Genomic DNA, 16,098 nt, shown 5'->3' with positions numbered 1-16,098 from the left:
TTTGCATAAACAACAATTGAACTTGAGGAAATTGTGGTAAATGAAGTAAGTCAGACTGAGAAAGACAAATACTGTTTGATATAATTTAGATGTGGAACCTCAAAAAAAACCAAAACAAAAAAGAAAAAAAAGTTTCAGAGAACAGATTGGCTGTTGCAAGATCCTGCAGTTGGAGGGTGGGCACAATAGATAGGTAAAGGTGGGCAAAAGTTATAAACTTTCAGTTCTAAAATAAGTAAGTCCTGGGGATGTAATATACAGTATGGTCACTATAGTTAATAATACTGTATTGAATATTTGAAATGTGCTAAGAGAATAGATCTAAAGTTCTCATCTCAAGATAAAAAAGACTTTTAGCTATGTGTGGTGATGAATGTTAACTAGGGTTATTGTGGTGATCATTTCACTATATGTACAAATATAAAGTCATTATGTTGTCTACCTGTGATGAAACAAAATGATTTCAAGGCAGGACAAGAAAAATTTAATGTAAAATTTTCTCTGCCATTTGAGCTACCATCCTGCTCCCCTTTAGTGTACATTTTGCATCTGCATTGTACATTAACAAGATCTCCTTAGAAGACACAGGAATGTTTTCTCACAAACAAAACAAAAACGAAACAAACAAAAAAGCCAATTTCCTCCTCGTGCCAGCAAGGTAACTCCTTGGGATATAACATTTCTTCCTTAATCCCCAAAAGGGTCACAGTAACTCATTACTCGCTTTGTTGGCCTATGTAAACTGTCAATACATTACTCTGATGTATAACCCTTTGATGTAAAACCCTTTGTCTCAAAAACATATAACTGTGCTTTGACTTCTAATGGGTGAAACATTCTTCAGAGTTTTCTGAAAGACTGTCTCCTGGGTTGTAGTCCGCACATTGGCTCAAATAAAGTTGTCCATTTCTTAGATTGACTATTGATTAACTTTTTCATCCACACCTGAAACTAATACAATGTTATATATTAATTATAGTTCAAAAAATCTAACTAAATAATATAAATAGGATACTGCTTCCTCTAAGATAACTAATATACCATGCAAAATCATCCTTAACACAATTAAATAAAAGTTTCTTTAATAAAAATATCAATTATATAAAAGGAAAATTAAAGTGGGTTACAGACTTGCTTAAATTGAGAAAAGCTTTGTGCTCAGGGTCAAAGTTCTCTAGTTGACCTCTAATGCAATTATGAAGAGAACAATAACAACAAGATAACAATGGGATAAATGGAAAAGTCTAGAAACATGGTCCTTTAGAGAAAAATCTTCCTTGTTTCTCCTTTTGAAGACAAGAGCAGATGAAATCAAGATATATTTATTTATTTTCCAGTTTCATGCTTACCACTTTCCAAGCCTAGGAATCAGTCAATCAAGCCTTGATAGGATGCAAACAGAAAGTCTGAGAGACAGCAGGTTAATCAGAAAGAAAACAAGTGTATAAAAGGAGAAGTAAACAAGAGAGAAGTAGTCTAAGGTTATGGAACTTAAGCACATGTCAGATTTGGGTTTTCCAGACGTCAGATTTGGGTTTTCTAGATACTCTGAAAAAAAGTTAGTAGCATCAAACAGAATTTATGGAGAAATATAGAAACTATTCCTTCTCTGATATATTTGCAGTACTCAATGATCTAAAAAAACAACAAAAAAAAGAAAAAGTTGTTTTTATTGTTTTCACTCAAAACAGTTAAGCAACAGGAGCTTGGGTCCTCACTTAAAAAAAAAAGCCTTTTGTAAGTTTTCCTACAGTCAGATAAATATTCACATTTTACATATGAAATAAGAATCATTATTACATGCAAATTTCTCTTACCTAAAATCTTGCTGTAATACTCATCCCATTCTGCAAATGCATAGTATGAAGAAATATCACTCATTGTATACAATAACCAGTTCTCCAGCCTCTGTATAAAAGTCATGTTGTCTGTCAGTCTTGATGTGATGCCAGGAACATATGAAGAAGGCATAGGAAGCCTAGCACACAATCTCTCAATGACATTCCCATAGGAAAACCGAAAAGAGTATATAAACGGAATATTGAGGAGTTCAGCCACCAATTCCCCACAAAAACTTATAAGGTCAGCAATGCAGATATCAAATTTAGCTGCCTGTAGCCTGCTGAGTAAATCCTTGTTTGTGACAGCACTGTCACATACTCTTTTGGCTGACGCTAAAAAATTTTTCATAATTTTTATCAGTTTCACTTGCCTGTCCCACCATGAAAGTTTCGGCAGTTCAAAAGAAAGTGTATGGAGATTAGCACTGAACTCTTCCATGAAACTTTCTTTACTTATTGAAAGTTGAAGTATCTCCACATTAAAAGGAATCTTGGTATGATCAAGCAGAAAACTTGTTGAAGGTACCAGGATGGTTATCTCATGTCCATGAAGGTGGAGTTCTTCCAGAATAACTTTTAGATTAATCCAATGACTAAAATCCATGGGCCATACAAGTACCTTCCCAGTCCTTCCAGAGTCAAAGAACCATAGATGCAGCATGAAAAGGACACAGAAGACTTTCCCAGTCTTCATGACATTAAGTTTGCTCAAACTAAATCTGGGCTTAAACTAAGTGCATGAAACTCACAATCCAAAGATTTGTCCTCGACAATCCCAATCAATTTATAGTAGGTTGGGCTGAACTTTGAGTTGTGTACTTTGTATTGAGGAGTAAAATGAAACCCAAGTGCCTTGATGGAAAAAAAAAAATGTCAATAAATTCAATAAAATAAGTTAGGAAAAAAAAACAAACCTCAGAATGAGAGTTACCAAACTTCTTTTAGAGGATATCAAAAAAAGGGGGTGTGAAGTTAAACACAAATCCATAATAATTTCTAAATAATGTTAAGAAAATCCATCATCATCTGATGCATATTCAAATAAGACTAGATTTTTTTGGATCTTTTTCTCTGGTTTTATTTGAATGTTCTTTTGAGCAGAATCATCTCTGTAGTGTTTCTCATACTGATAATTCTGTTAAATATTGCAGATAAGAATGAGGCCATCACTTACTGCCAGAGGAGAGAATATGCACACTTTGAGATGTTAAGGCAGGGAGATTTAGATCCAAATGTTCTGAAACTAAATTCAGTGCCTTTCCTGCTAAATCACAACTATCTTTAAGAGAAAAAGAAAAAGATATCTTTTTACTTTTATTGAAGATAGGAGTTCAAGTTCTGTTTCTCATCAGATTAATGTTATATTGAGAAGAGATATCTTAAAATGGAGAAGTCATGAAGAACATAACTTGATAATCTTATCCTTCCTTACAGCACATCCAATTCTATTTTCTTTGCCTTCCTGTTCTAAGATACTTTTTATAAAGTAAAATTCCATTTTTTGCTTGGATCTTCACAACTGGAAGACACTACCCCATGTAGAAACGGATTCAATTATATTTAGGACAATAACTTCATCTATAATCCTTTTGCTTAAAAAGTTGATTTTCCTCAAGCAATTAATCAATAAGAATATATGATGATAATAACATTATCATGAGAATAACTGGTCTTTAATAAAAATATAATTGTGTAACTATTCAGTTGCTTACTATTTCTATACATTCTACTGACAAATTATAAATCAACCTATTTTCATTTGTAGTCTTCACTGCATCTATCTGACTCTAGTCATTTTTATATCTAACTTTGACTTACTGCAGTACCCTTCTGATATCACTGCTTCAACTTCTGCACACCTGCAACTCACTCTCCATAGAGAAACTTTTCTGATTTTCAAAAAAAAGTCTGTTTCAGAAATTATCATACTTGAGTAAAATGCTTCAATAACTTTCTCTCATCTATACAATAAAACCTATACTCTCTGAAATGGCCCACAAGATCCTGACTTGTTTTCTAATCTTATGTTCCACCTCCATTGATATCAGCTTCCTTTGAGGTTTTCATGGTAAGAATTTCTTTTCTGTAGTGACATCAGCAAGACAGCAGAGTAGGATATCTCTACTGTCATCCCCACAGAACAATGATTTTGGCAGTCCCCCAGGGGTGAGCATAACTTTCTGGGAATCAGAAAGTCCAGTGAAGAAGTTTTGTCCCACCACTGAAGCAAATAATTCCAAGAACGTGTGCACTGAAGAGGGTAAGATGAATAGTTTCACTTTTCTGTGTCATTCTTTTCCCAATTATTGTGGCTTAGTGCCAGGAAAAATCCATGTGAAATGTAATGTCTCCCACAGGGGAAAGTGAAATTGTATGAGTGAGTGCCTGGTTTCCCCAGTAATAAGGAATGTACACTTTTCCCTCACGTTACTGAGATTACTGAGGTGATCTGAAAAGCTTAGGGGCTATGAGAGGCTGGGATCTTTTCCAGGCCTTAGAACTCGTCAAAGTAATGCTACTAACCACTGTGATTCTTCCTGCTAAACAATTTGTGGACTTCATCAGGATTCCTGCCATCTCCTTGGGCACCTCATCTGCAGACCCCTCTGAGTGACCACAGGTTTCTCCAATGTTCCGTGTACCTCACCCACACCACTATGCTCCTCCTCCCTGACCCACAGAAATGTATCCTTCTGTGCACTGCCATGGACAGCGGGAATTAGCAAGTGCAGAAATCGGACCCATATCTTTTGGATTGGAAGAATACTCACAAACTAACATTTCAGGACTTGGTACTAGGGAAAATAAATGGGAGACTCTCAACATGTGGCTTGCATTGTGGGATCAAAAGGAGACATACAATTGAAAGAAATCCCCCTCAAGAGGGAAGAAGCAATGTGGAACAGACATATCCATAGAAATGTTCTGAGACAGTCTAAAAAACACCTCATATCATACAAAGAAATCCCCATTGGAATATTATTGGATTTCTCAGTAGAAACTTCACAGGCCAGGACAGAGTTGGTTCGTGTATTCTAAGTCCTGAAAGACAAAATCTGTGACCCAAAATATTTTACCTGAAAATGATGTCCTTCAAAAATAGAGATAAGTACTTTCCCAGAGAAACAAAATCTGAGTGAGTAAAAAATTACAGACCAATATCTTTGACGAATATAGACGTAAAATTTTTCAATAGGACATTAGCAAAACAAATTAAACAGTGTAATAAAAGGGACTGTACACCATGATCAAATGGGATTTATCCCTGGGATTCAAGGATGGGTCAACATAAGTAAATCAATAATGTGATATACAACATTAAGAGAATGAAAAATAAAAATTATGTGATCATATCAATAGATGCAAAAATTTTGCAAAAACTTAACATCTTTTCATGATAAAAACACTTAAACTGGGTATAAAAAGAACATGACTCAACATAATAAAGGCAATCCATGACAAACCCACAGATAACATAATAGCAAATATTAAAACATTGAACACTTTCCCCCTGAAATTTCACCAGGAATAACACATACACTCTATTCAACAGAGTACGAGAAGTTATGGCCAGAGAAATCAGCCAATAATAAATAAATAAATAGATAAATAAATAAAATAAAAGACATCCAAATTTGAAAGGAAAAAGTAAAATTGTATTTCTTTGCAAATGACATGATCTTATATATAGGAAATTCTAAAGACTCCACCAAAAAACTGTTAGAAATAATTAGTGGATTCAGTCTATTTTCAGGATAAAAATAAACAAAGAAGAAATGAGTTGTGTTTCTATACACTATTAACAAAACACCTACAAATGGGACAAAGAAAAGAGTCCCATTCAAAATGGCATAACAAATAATAAAATACTTAGGAATAAATTTACCTAGGAGGTGAAAGTAAAGTTCTATACACAGGAAACTATGACATTTTTGAAATAAATGGAAGAAGACACAAAAAGTTATAATGATATACAAAGTCATGGATGAGTAGAATATTGTTAAAATGTCCATACTAACCGAAGTTTCTCTATTTAATGCAGTTAATATAAAAATTCCAACGCATCTTCACAAAAATAGGAAAAAACAATCCTAATATTTGTACGGAGCCACAAAACACCCTGAATTGCCAAAGCAATCCCTAGAAAGGACAGAGCTGGAGGCATCACACGTTCTGATTCAAATTATATTACAAAGGAATAATAATAATCAAAACAGTATGGCACTGGCATAAAATATGCACATAGACCAATGGAACAGAATTGAGAGTTCAGAAAAAAGCTGTCATAAGAAAGGTCAACTAATATTTGACACAAAATCCAATAACACTAAATGGGGAATGGATAATCTCTTCAGTAAATGGGGTAGGAAAACCAAATCACCACATGTAGAAGAATGGAATTGAACTCCTATACAACACCACTCACAAAATTAGCATGAAATGGATAAAGAATTAAATATGATAGCAAAAGCTGAAAACATTCCTAGAGAAACAGACAGGAGAAATGCTCCTTGACATTGGTCTTGGCAATGATTTTTTGGATTGACACCAAAAGCACAGCAACAAGAGCAAAAATAAACAAGTGGGACCTTATCAAGCTAATAAGTTCTGCACAGAAAAAGGAAAAATCAACAAAAGAGAAGGTAACTGACAGAATGGGAGAAGATATTAGCAAATCACATATCTGATAAAATATTAATATCCAAAATATAAAAAGAATTCATATGTCAAACCCAATCTCCCAATTTGCTTTGCTGTACAGCAACTAACACAACATTGTAAATCAACTATATTCCACTAAAAATTAATTAAGAAAAAAACTCAAACATATAACAGTAAATAAAAAGTCTAATTTAAAAATGGGCAGACACATTGAATAATTTTTCCAAAGAATACATATATATGACCAACAACTACATTGAAATGTGCTCAACATTTCTAAAGATCACAGAAATGCAAATCAAAGCCACAGTGATATGTCACCTCACTCCCGTTAGAATGGTTATCATCAAAACACAAAGTATAAAAAGTGTTGGTTAGGATGTGGAGAAAAGAGAACTCTAGTATACTGTTTTGGGAAATGTAAATTAATATGGCTACTATGGAAAACACTATGTAAGTTTCTCAAAAGAAAAATAAAGTTACCACATGATTAAGCAATTCTGCTTCTGGGTATATATCCAATGGGAATGGAGACAATATCTTGGAAAGATATCTGCACTTTCATGTTTATTTCAGCATTATTAACTACAGCCAAAATATGGAAACAACCTGAGTGTCCATCAGTGGATAAAGTTGATGTGATACATTGCATACTATCAAAAATTCTTTAGCTATGAGAGAGAAGGAAGTCTTTCTTTTTGCCACAACATGGATAGACCTTGAGGTCATTATGGGTTAGGGTTGTTAAGTGAATAGATTTTCAATTTTATCACCACAAAAGAAAAGAATGATAATTATTTGATGTCATAGAGGTGTTAATTAATACCAGTATATATTCGTAATATATAAGCATTTCAAATCACCTCAAAATTATATGTTATGTCATTTAAGATATTGACTCCATTTCTGACCATGATAGTGTTAACAGGGACCAGACTAACCCTCTGCCATGAACAAATAGAAAACTGGACAAATTATATGTAACACTATTTTCAGTTATGAATATCAGTCATCACAGAAACATGACAACTAAGAGGAGGGAAGCTAATGAGGTGAACAGTAAGATCACTATAGCTTTCTGACTGTAGCCACTTTTGAGATTACATTGCCCCAAATAGAATCAACAGCAGAAACTGGGGGTATCAATGATGGAAGAAAAAGAAATTAGAATTTGAGGAGAATTGACATCTGGAATAGGAACAGCATAATTTGGAAATTCAAAATATCCCACACTGTTTTCTACCAAATAAGCAAGCTACTCATAAGACTTTGTGTTGACACACTGAAGTCAATTTTCACCCATGGCCTTAAAATATCTTGATTTTTTACGATTTTTATATCTTTCAGTGTTATGAACTGTTAAAATTGCTAAAATTCCTGGTTAATGGAATGTGACCTTTTTGCAGATTTCATGCAGATAATAAGATAAAGTAATTCCTAGTATATGTGACTATTCCTGTCAGGGTAAATAGCCAGTGTGGAAGAGATCCAAGTTAGGAAATTGGCCCCCAGTATCCAGTTGGTCTACTTATACAACAGTATAAGTTATAACAGTGCCTTATCAGGAACTCAGTGTTTAATTAGATTCCTAGCAGATGTGATCATCTTGATACTCAGTTAGGGAGTAGTTACATAAGCCTTGGTAAACAGGAGCCCATAAGTTGGAGACCATTCATAGCTCCACTCGCTGTCACCATAACCACTTTGTTAATTTGTTCTAGGGACAGGCACTGGGGTGGATGATAATAAAGGGTGTCTGATGTGACCTGGCTGGGTAACAGTTCTTTATCAGACCTGTCTTTTGCAAATATTGTCTCCCAGTCTGTGCCTTGTCTTTTCATTCTCTTGACATTGTCTTTCACAGAGCAGAATTTTCTAACATTTTGTTGAGGACTTCTGCCTCTATGTTTATGAGAAATATTGATCTGTGGCTTTCTTCCCTTGTAATGTCTTTGTCTGGTTTTGACATTTAGGTAATGCTGTCCTCATAAAATGAGTTAGAACTTATTACCTCAGCTTTTATCCTCTAAAAATGACTATAAAGAGTTAGTATAATTTCATCGTTGAATTCATTTTTGTTACAATTTTTTATCTCTCCTTTTTTGTTTTTTCTTAGGATTTGCATCTCTCTGCTTACACAGTTCATCTGTTTTTACATGCTGTCCACTTTATCCATTTAGAGCCTCTAGCATGTTAATCAGAGTCGTTTTAGGTCCTTGTTTTGAAAATTATAACATTCTTGCCATCTCTGGTTCTGATGATTGTTCTGACTACTCAAAATGTGTTTTTGCCTTTTGGTATGCCTTGTAATTTTTTCTTCATAGCCAGTCATGATGTACTGGGTAAAAGAAACTATTGTAAATAGGCCTTTTAAATATGGTGGTGAATTGTGGGGAGAGAAGCAGTCTATAGCCCTAAGATTGGTCTCAGTATTTTACTGAGCCTATGCCTCTGGACTCATCACAACTCTTTCTCAATTTTTTCTCCCACTTTATTTGGGGCAGGATGTTCTAGAGTTTGGTATGTCCCTTTTCCATGTGGTAGTCTAGAGGGACCTGGAGTTGGGTATTTTTCTTCTGCAGGTCAGTTAGGCTCTGATAATACCCCAACACATTGTACACTGGTTAACTAGTTTACCCTGAGGACAGACCTTTTTAGGAAGAACAGAGTGCTCTAGCTTCTTTCAGAATGATTCCTTTTCCCCTCCCCTAACTGGAACTAAGGGATTTTTCTTTGATATTTACTATGGAAAATTGGTTGAGCTCCTGGAAGTAAATCACACAATATTGTGGGGACTCCCCTATGACTGAGTCCCACTGGATTTTTTAACTCTCAGATTTGTCCACACTGAACCTCCAGCAATTCACCAATTATAGTTCAGGTGTTCCTACCCAGGGACTGGTTCCTATGGTGATTTCCAATCCTGAGTCTCTGCTCTTGAGTGTTCAGATAAGCTGAAACTCTCTGTATATTCCAAAAGAATATACAGATACATTATTAGAATAGAGTTTGATAATTTCAGTGGATACAAAATATTGTGAAATGGCAACTGCAATTTGTGTGTATGAATAAAAGAAAATATAAGTAAAATATATACTTCAACTTATAATTGTTGAATAATTGTATGAGTTGTGTAAACTATGTCTGATTAGAATTATAAAGTCTTATTGAAACCCATTTTAGAAAAATAGAGTTATCATGTTCATTGATAGGAAAATCAAAATTCATAAAGATGTCCATTTTCTCCAAATCAATCTACAGATTCCTTGTAATTCTTGTTAAAATCTCAAAATCCCAAGGTTCATGAAACTTGATAATTTTTGTAGAATTTTACATTTAATTTTTAAAATCTATAATAGAAGAGCAAAGAGCTAAGGATAACCAAGGTGCTCTAGAAGAGATACAAGGGGAGAGGGTATTACTCTTCCAGGTATTTTGAGCAAGATGACCAAATAAGATGTCTCTCATGTATCCCCCACCCCTCAACAACAATGATTTGGCATTTATCCATAGACAAATGTGCCTTTGTGGGAGATTCAGGATACAGATAGGAGATTGTGAAATCCGGGTGCAGTACAAGACAGACAAAGACCTTTTGAGAAGGCAAGTTTGCAATCAGGTGACTGACCCACAGAGTGTGATCCTGGTTGCAGACATGGAAAAAAGCTCTGTACCCCTGAGAACTCAGCTACAGCCTGTTTCTCTTTGGTTCTGTCACCAACACCATATGCCAAGGAATCCAAGAAGAGTCATGCCCACCTGCATGTTGAGTAATAAACACACAAACCTCAGTCCCAGCTGTGGGCCCTGAAGTGGCCCATGAACTGGCTTGAGCACCTATGGGATCCCTGGAGGCAAGTTTGCTAAACTTGGTCAGACTGTAGATTCTGAAAGGGCCCTGTAACTGGGCTGCAGCCCCTGCCAGCCACAGTCCTCAAGTAGCCTTGCTGGCACAGCAACCAGGCAGGAGGCACTCCTGTCTGCACCCCAGGAGATCCTGAAAGGCTCCTATACTTAACTCCAGCCTGCTCACAGCCACAGTCTGCCTGAGGGTTCAGGGTCCCAGAGGGAGACACTTTGACCTACAACCTGGAGATTCTGAAAGGGCCCTAACTTGGCTCTAGCCCCTTCTAGCCACAGTCTGTGAGAAATCCTGCTAACTTGCAGACCCAGCAAAATACACTCAAGGCTGTGTCCCCAGAGATCCCGAAGAGTTCCCTACTTAGCTGCAACCCCATCACAGCTAGAGTCCATTAGCAGATCTGCCACACAGGGACCCAGTAGGAGATACTCCTGTCTGTGCTCTCAGAGATACTGAAAGGGCCATACACTTAGTTAGTTCCAGACCCTCCAAGCCACAGTCCATGAGTCTAATTTTTGATGGGTGGGTAAAGGGGATGTGGTACACACACACACACACACACGCACGCACACACACACACACACACACACACACTGGAATATTATTCAGCCATGAAAAAGAAGAAAATGTTGACATTTGTGACAAAATGGATGAAACATTCTAAGTGAAATAAGTTAAGACAGAGAAAAACAAATACTATATGATCTCAGTGAATTGTGGACTCTTAAAAAAAAAAAGGCCAAACTCAAAGAAATGGGGAATGGATTAGTGATTGTCAGGGATGGGTGGGGGAGACTTAGGGAGATGTTGGTCAAAGGGTACGAACTTTCAGTTATAAGATGAATAAGTTCTGGGGCTTCCCTGGTGGCTCAGTAGTTGAGAGTCCACCTGCCGATGCAGGGGACGTGGGTTCGTGCCCCGGTCCGGGAAGATCCCACATGCCGTGGAACGGCTGGGCCCGTGAGCCATGGCCGCTGAGCCTGTGCGTCCGGAGCCTGTACTCCGCAATGGGAGAGGCCACAACAGTGAGAGGCCTGCGTACCACACACACACACACACACACACACAAAACAAACAAAAAGAAGAAGAATAAGTTCTGGGGATCTAATATTCAGTATGATGACTATGGTTAACAATACTGAACTATATACTTGAAAGCTGCTAAAAGAGTAGACATTAAATGTTCTCACCACAAAAATAGTAAATAGGTGGGGTGATGGATGTGATAACTAACATTACTGTAGTAAACATTTCGCTATACTTCTGTGTGTATCAAGTCATCATGTTGTGCGCTTTAAACTTACACAATGTTATAAGTCAATTATGTCTTAATAAAGCTAGAAAAAAGAACAAGTACAAGAAAGAAAGGTAATGAATAGAAGAAAAACCACTTAAGTAGTGAAATTTCTGAATGATAAAGCAAGCATTGTAGTTAACTAGGGAAAAGAAGAAGCCTTGAATAAATAGTAATGGTACAACTCCTTATCCCTGGGCAAGGGTAAGAAGAAAGAAAGGAGAGGAGAGAAGAAGAGAGGGAAGGAAGCAGGAAAGAAGGAAGAAGGAGGAACAGCAAAGGAAGGAAGGTGAAAAGAAAAGAAATTGAGCCCAACCTACAAAATACACAAAAATAAATTAGTAAGTAGATTAAAATCTTCAAAAGCAAAGCAAGACCATAACTTCTTTGGAGACAATATAAAAGGAAATCTTTATGCTTTCAGAGTAAGAAAGGATTTCCTCAAGTGCAAAAAGAAAATGGTTAATTAATTTGACTCCATTAAGTTTAAAACCTGAAGGTCTTCATATGATATTTAGGAGAATGAGAAGCACATCGTAAACTGCCAAGATGTTTGCAATACACGAAACTAACAAAGGCTTATATAGAGTATACAAGGAATTTATTGAATCCATAATGAAAACAGAAGCACATTAGAAAAAAATGGGCAAAAGACATGAGAAGGATATTCACTGAAAAAGAAATAAAAACTGTCCATAAAATATGAAAAGTTACTTAATCTTGTAATAGAAAGCTAAATAAAACCTAAGATGCAATTTCAGACCTACCACACTGATCAAACTTAAAAAAAAATCATTATTTTGAGGAATTATAAAATTAGAACATGGTGAAAGTTGTTGATGACTGTTAATAAAAGTCATTCAATCATATGCTAAGTAAGGATGTGGTACTGTGAGGACTAAAATGCTGTGTTGGTTAAGGTAAAATTTTGTATAGTCTTGGTTGGAGTATAATTTTTTGAGAAAAGTCTGAAATTACCTAGTAGGGGAAAAAAATATATATATATACAATTTACATCCTATTGATACTATTGTTCTGTTATTACAAAAGAGAACATATACAAAAATGTTCATAATAGCAGCATTATATTAAAAAATTGTAAATAGATAGTTGTCCATCCACAGAATGTCATTATGTAGTCACACAACAGAACACTATCTATAGAGCTTTAAAAAAAACGATGATTGCATCTTTAAGGGTATTGAGAATAAGTAGCACATCTATCCTTGTATTTGTATAATATTTAAATAAACTAAACAATAGAGTGTTGAGGAAATCACATATAATGATAGACATCAAATTTCCAAGAAAATGTTCACCAAAGTCAGACTTGTGGTTTTTACTGGAAGAAGCATGTTTCTAAGAAACTGACGACTATCTATTTCTTAACTTGCTTGTAGGGCACACAGAAGTTTATTTTATTATCTACATCAACTGTATACTTACATTTTTTCACTTTTCATTGGTATGATATTTTCTAAAATCTGAAACTTCATGTGTAATATTTTAAAATATATAAAAATATTTTTATGTTGATGTAAATTAATTTAAAATTCCTAAGTCAATTGATGGGCTTAAAATGATGTTTGTAATGCATATCATAGAAAAAAAAGCTTTAGATTACCTAAAATTCCAGACCAGTTAGAGATCAATAGAATAAACAGCCCATAAGAAAATGGAGTAATTGCTGGCCACCTAAGAAAAGGTCTGAAGATAAAGGTTAAATGTTTCAAAAATTTTAGAGGACATTGTGGCAGAGATATAAGTAACAAAGTTTAGGGCAATATATATATATATTTTTGTAACACCAGAGCTGGAACAATCGAAGTATAACTTTCACACTAGACCAGTTCAATGATTTGTTATACCCATTCATATGACTATTACTAAATCAATATAAAGGATAATGTAGATTTTAAAATGTGTGGAAAGGTGTCAAATCTATATTAAGTGAAAAAATAGGAAAACATGAATATTTAGTCATCATTCCTACTGATAAAAGAAAGAAAAAAATGTATGTTTATGTTTAATAATACATAGACAATATCTTGATGTAAAAACAACAAAATTTAATAGTGCTTATGTAGGAGAAACATGAAACTAATTATCATTCATTATATATACTCTTGTTCCATTCGAATTTTCTAGCAATTTGTATTAGTTATTTTTATCATGACATCAGGAATGAAATTATACTCATAGTGCATTCAGAATTGCTTAATAAAGAACATGAGAATACAGCAATGAAAATCAATGACAGTACTTACAGTAAAAGAAAAACCTATTAAAGATGTTAGAGTTAAAAATTTGCCATTGATCCTAAGGACTATATTTGTTTCATAATCTGTATACATACAGAATCCTATACCTTTCCTCCATTTATGTATAATATGACAAATGTCCTAGAAAGTTATTGATTAGAACTAGGGCAGCATCTCTAATAATCAGAGTATATTTCTAATTCTGTGTTTTGTGTTTATTTGTGAGGGAAGAATTGAGGCCAAGGTCCTGGTCTTATTTACCTTAAATCCACACACTGCCTATACCCAGGAAGTTCTTATCAGTTGTTAAATTATTTATTGTGAAATCAATTCAGTGTAAATTCAAAATCGTGTGTAAATCTAAGGATTTTTAAAGTGGGTTCTTTTGAGTATTAGTTCTGTGAAACAGTGTGTCTATTAAAAATCAGTGTTATGGACTGAACTATGTTCCTCTAACATTAATATATTGAGGTCTGACTGTATTTGAAGATAGGTCCTTTAAAGAGGTAATTAAAATTAAATAAGGTTATAAGATTGGGGCCCTAATCCAACATAACAGATCACTGTATAAGAAGAGGAAGAGACACTATGAATGTACATATACAAAGGAAAGGCCGTGAGAGGACACAGCAAGAAGGTGACCATCTACAAGCCAGAGAGATAGGCCTCAAGGGAAACCAGCCTTGACAACACCTTGGTCTTGGACTTCTAGATTCCAGAACTGTGAGAAAATAAACTTGTTTTTTTATGCCATCTAGTCTTCTAGATTTAGTTATAGAATCCCTAGAAACTACTACATTAAGGAAGTTAAATTAGTTAATATTTCTAATACCCAGTATGATCTTCTGTTTGTTAGTTCATGTTTCTTCATGACTCTCAAAAATATTTGGAATGATAACAAATGCTGGAGAGGGTGTGGAGAAAAGGGAACCTTCCTACATTGTTGGTGGCAATGTAAGTTGGTGCAGCCACTATGGAAAACAGTATGAAGGTTCCTCAAAAAATGAAAATTAGAACCATATGGTCCAGCAATTCCACTCCTGGGCATATATCCAGAGAAAACCATAACTCGAAATGATACATGCATCCCAATGTTCAGAGCAGCACTATTCACAATAGCCAAGACATGGAAACAACCTAAATGTCCATCGACAGATGAATGGATAAAGAAGATGTAGTACATATATACAATGGAAGACTACTCATCCATAAAAAAGAATGAAATAATGCCATTTGCAGCAACATGGGTGGAACTAGAGATTATCATCCTAAGTAAGTCAGAAAGAGAAAGACAAATACCATATGATATCACTTATATGTGGAATCTAAAATATGACACATATGAACCTATCTATGAAACAGAAACAGAGTCACAGATATAGAGAACAGACTTGTGGTTGCCAAGGGGGAGGAACGTGGGGAAGGGATAGAGTGGGAATTCTGGGTTAACAGATGCACTATTATATATAGAATGGATAAACAACAAGGTCCTAGTGTATAGCACAGAGAACTATATTCAATATCCTGAGATAAACCATAATGGAAAATAATATAAAAAAGAATGGAGCTTCCCTGGTGGCGCAGTGGTTGAGAGTTCACCTGCCGATGCAGGGGACACGGGTTCGTGCCCAGGTCCGGGAAGATCCCACATGCCACGAAGCGGCTAGGCCGGTGAGCCATGGCCGCTGAGCCTGCGCGTCCGGAGCCTGGGCTCAGCAACGGGAGAGGCCACAACAGTGAGAGGCCCGCGTACCGCAAAAAATAAAAAAATAAGATAAAATAAAATAAAAAAGAATGTATACATATATATAACTGAATCACTTTGCTATACAGCAGAAATTAACACAACATTGTAAATCAACTATACTTCAGTAAAACAAATATATATTTGAAGTGAAAGCCAGCCTCAGCTGATGGGATCAGATAAGAGCTAGATATGTGAAAATTGTAAAGCAAAACCATTCTTTATTAGAAAAGGCAAGTGATTAAAAATAGAACGTATGTAACTAGTGAAGTGAAAAATATGCTGTTTTTAACACCTCAAGCTGTAAACTCTTTTAAGTTTCTATTTAATTTTCCAGGTTTCTGTATTATGCTCCCCTAAGAAACATAAAACATACTAGGAAACTTTTCAGTATGACCAGCTATGATGAAGCAGTTCACATAGGACTTACTGAA

At 35.3% G+C, this 16,098-nt stretch overlaps 1 protein-coding gene across 1 annotated transcript in view; it reads right to left on the bottom strand.

Annotated features, from left to right (window-relative positions):
• The window catches only part of LOC131758257 (UDP-glucuronosyltransferase 2C1), a 33,719-nt gene extending 31,184 nt beyond the window's left edge, over positions 1-2,535 (bottom strand). The window contains exon 1 of the mRNA XM_067036921.1: positions 1,818-2,535. Coding sequence (XP_066893022.1) covers positions 1,818-2,535 — 718 coding nt within the window. The remainder of the gene's footprint in view (positions 1-1,817) is intronic.
• Between the last annotated feature and the right edge of the window lie 13,563 nt (positions 2,536-16,098).

Source organism: Kogia breviceps, chromosome 6 (assembly GCF_026419965.1).
Source record: "Kogia breviceps isolate mKogBre1 chromosome 6, mKogBre1 haplotype 1, whole genome shotgun sequence".
Taxonomy (NCBI): Eukaryota; Metazoa; Chordata; class Mammalia; order Artiodactyla; family Physeteridae; genus Kogia; species Kogia breviceps.
The sequence above is the reverse complement of the archived record's forward strand: the minus strand, read 5'-3'. Positions and strand labels throughout refer to the sequence as shown.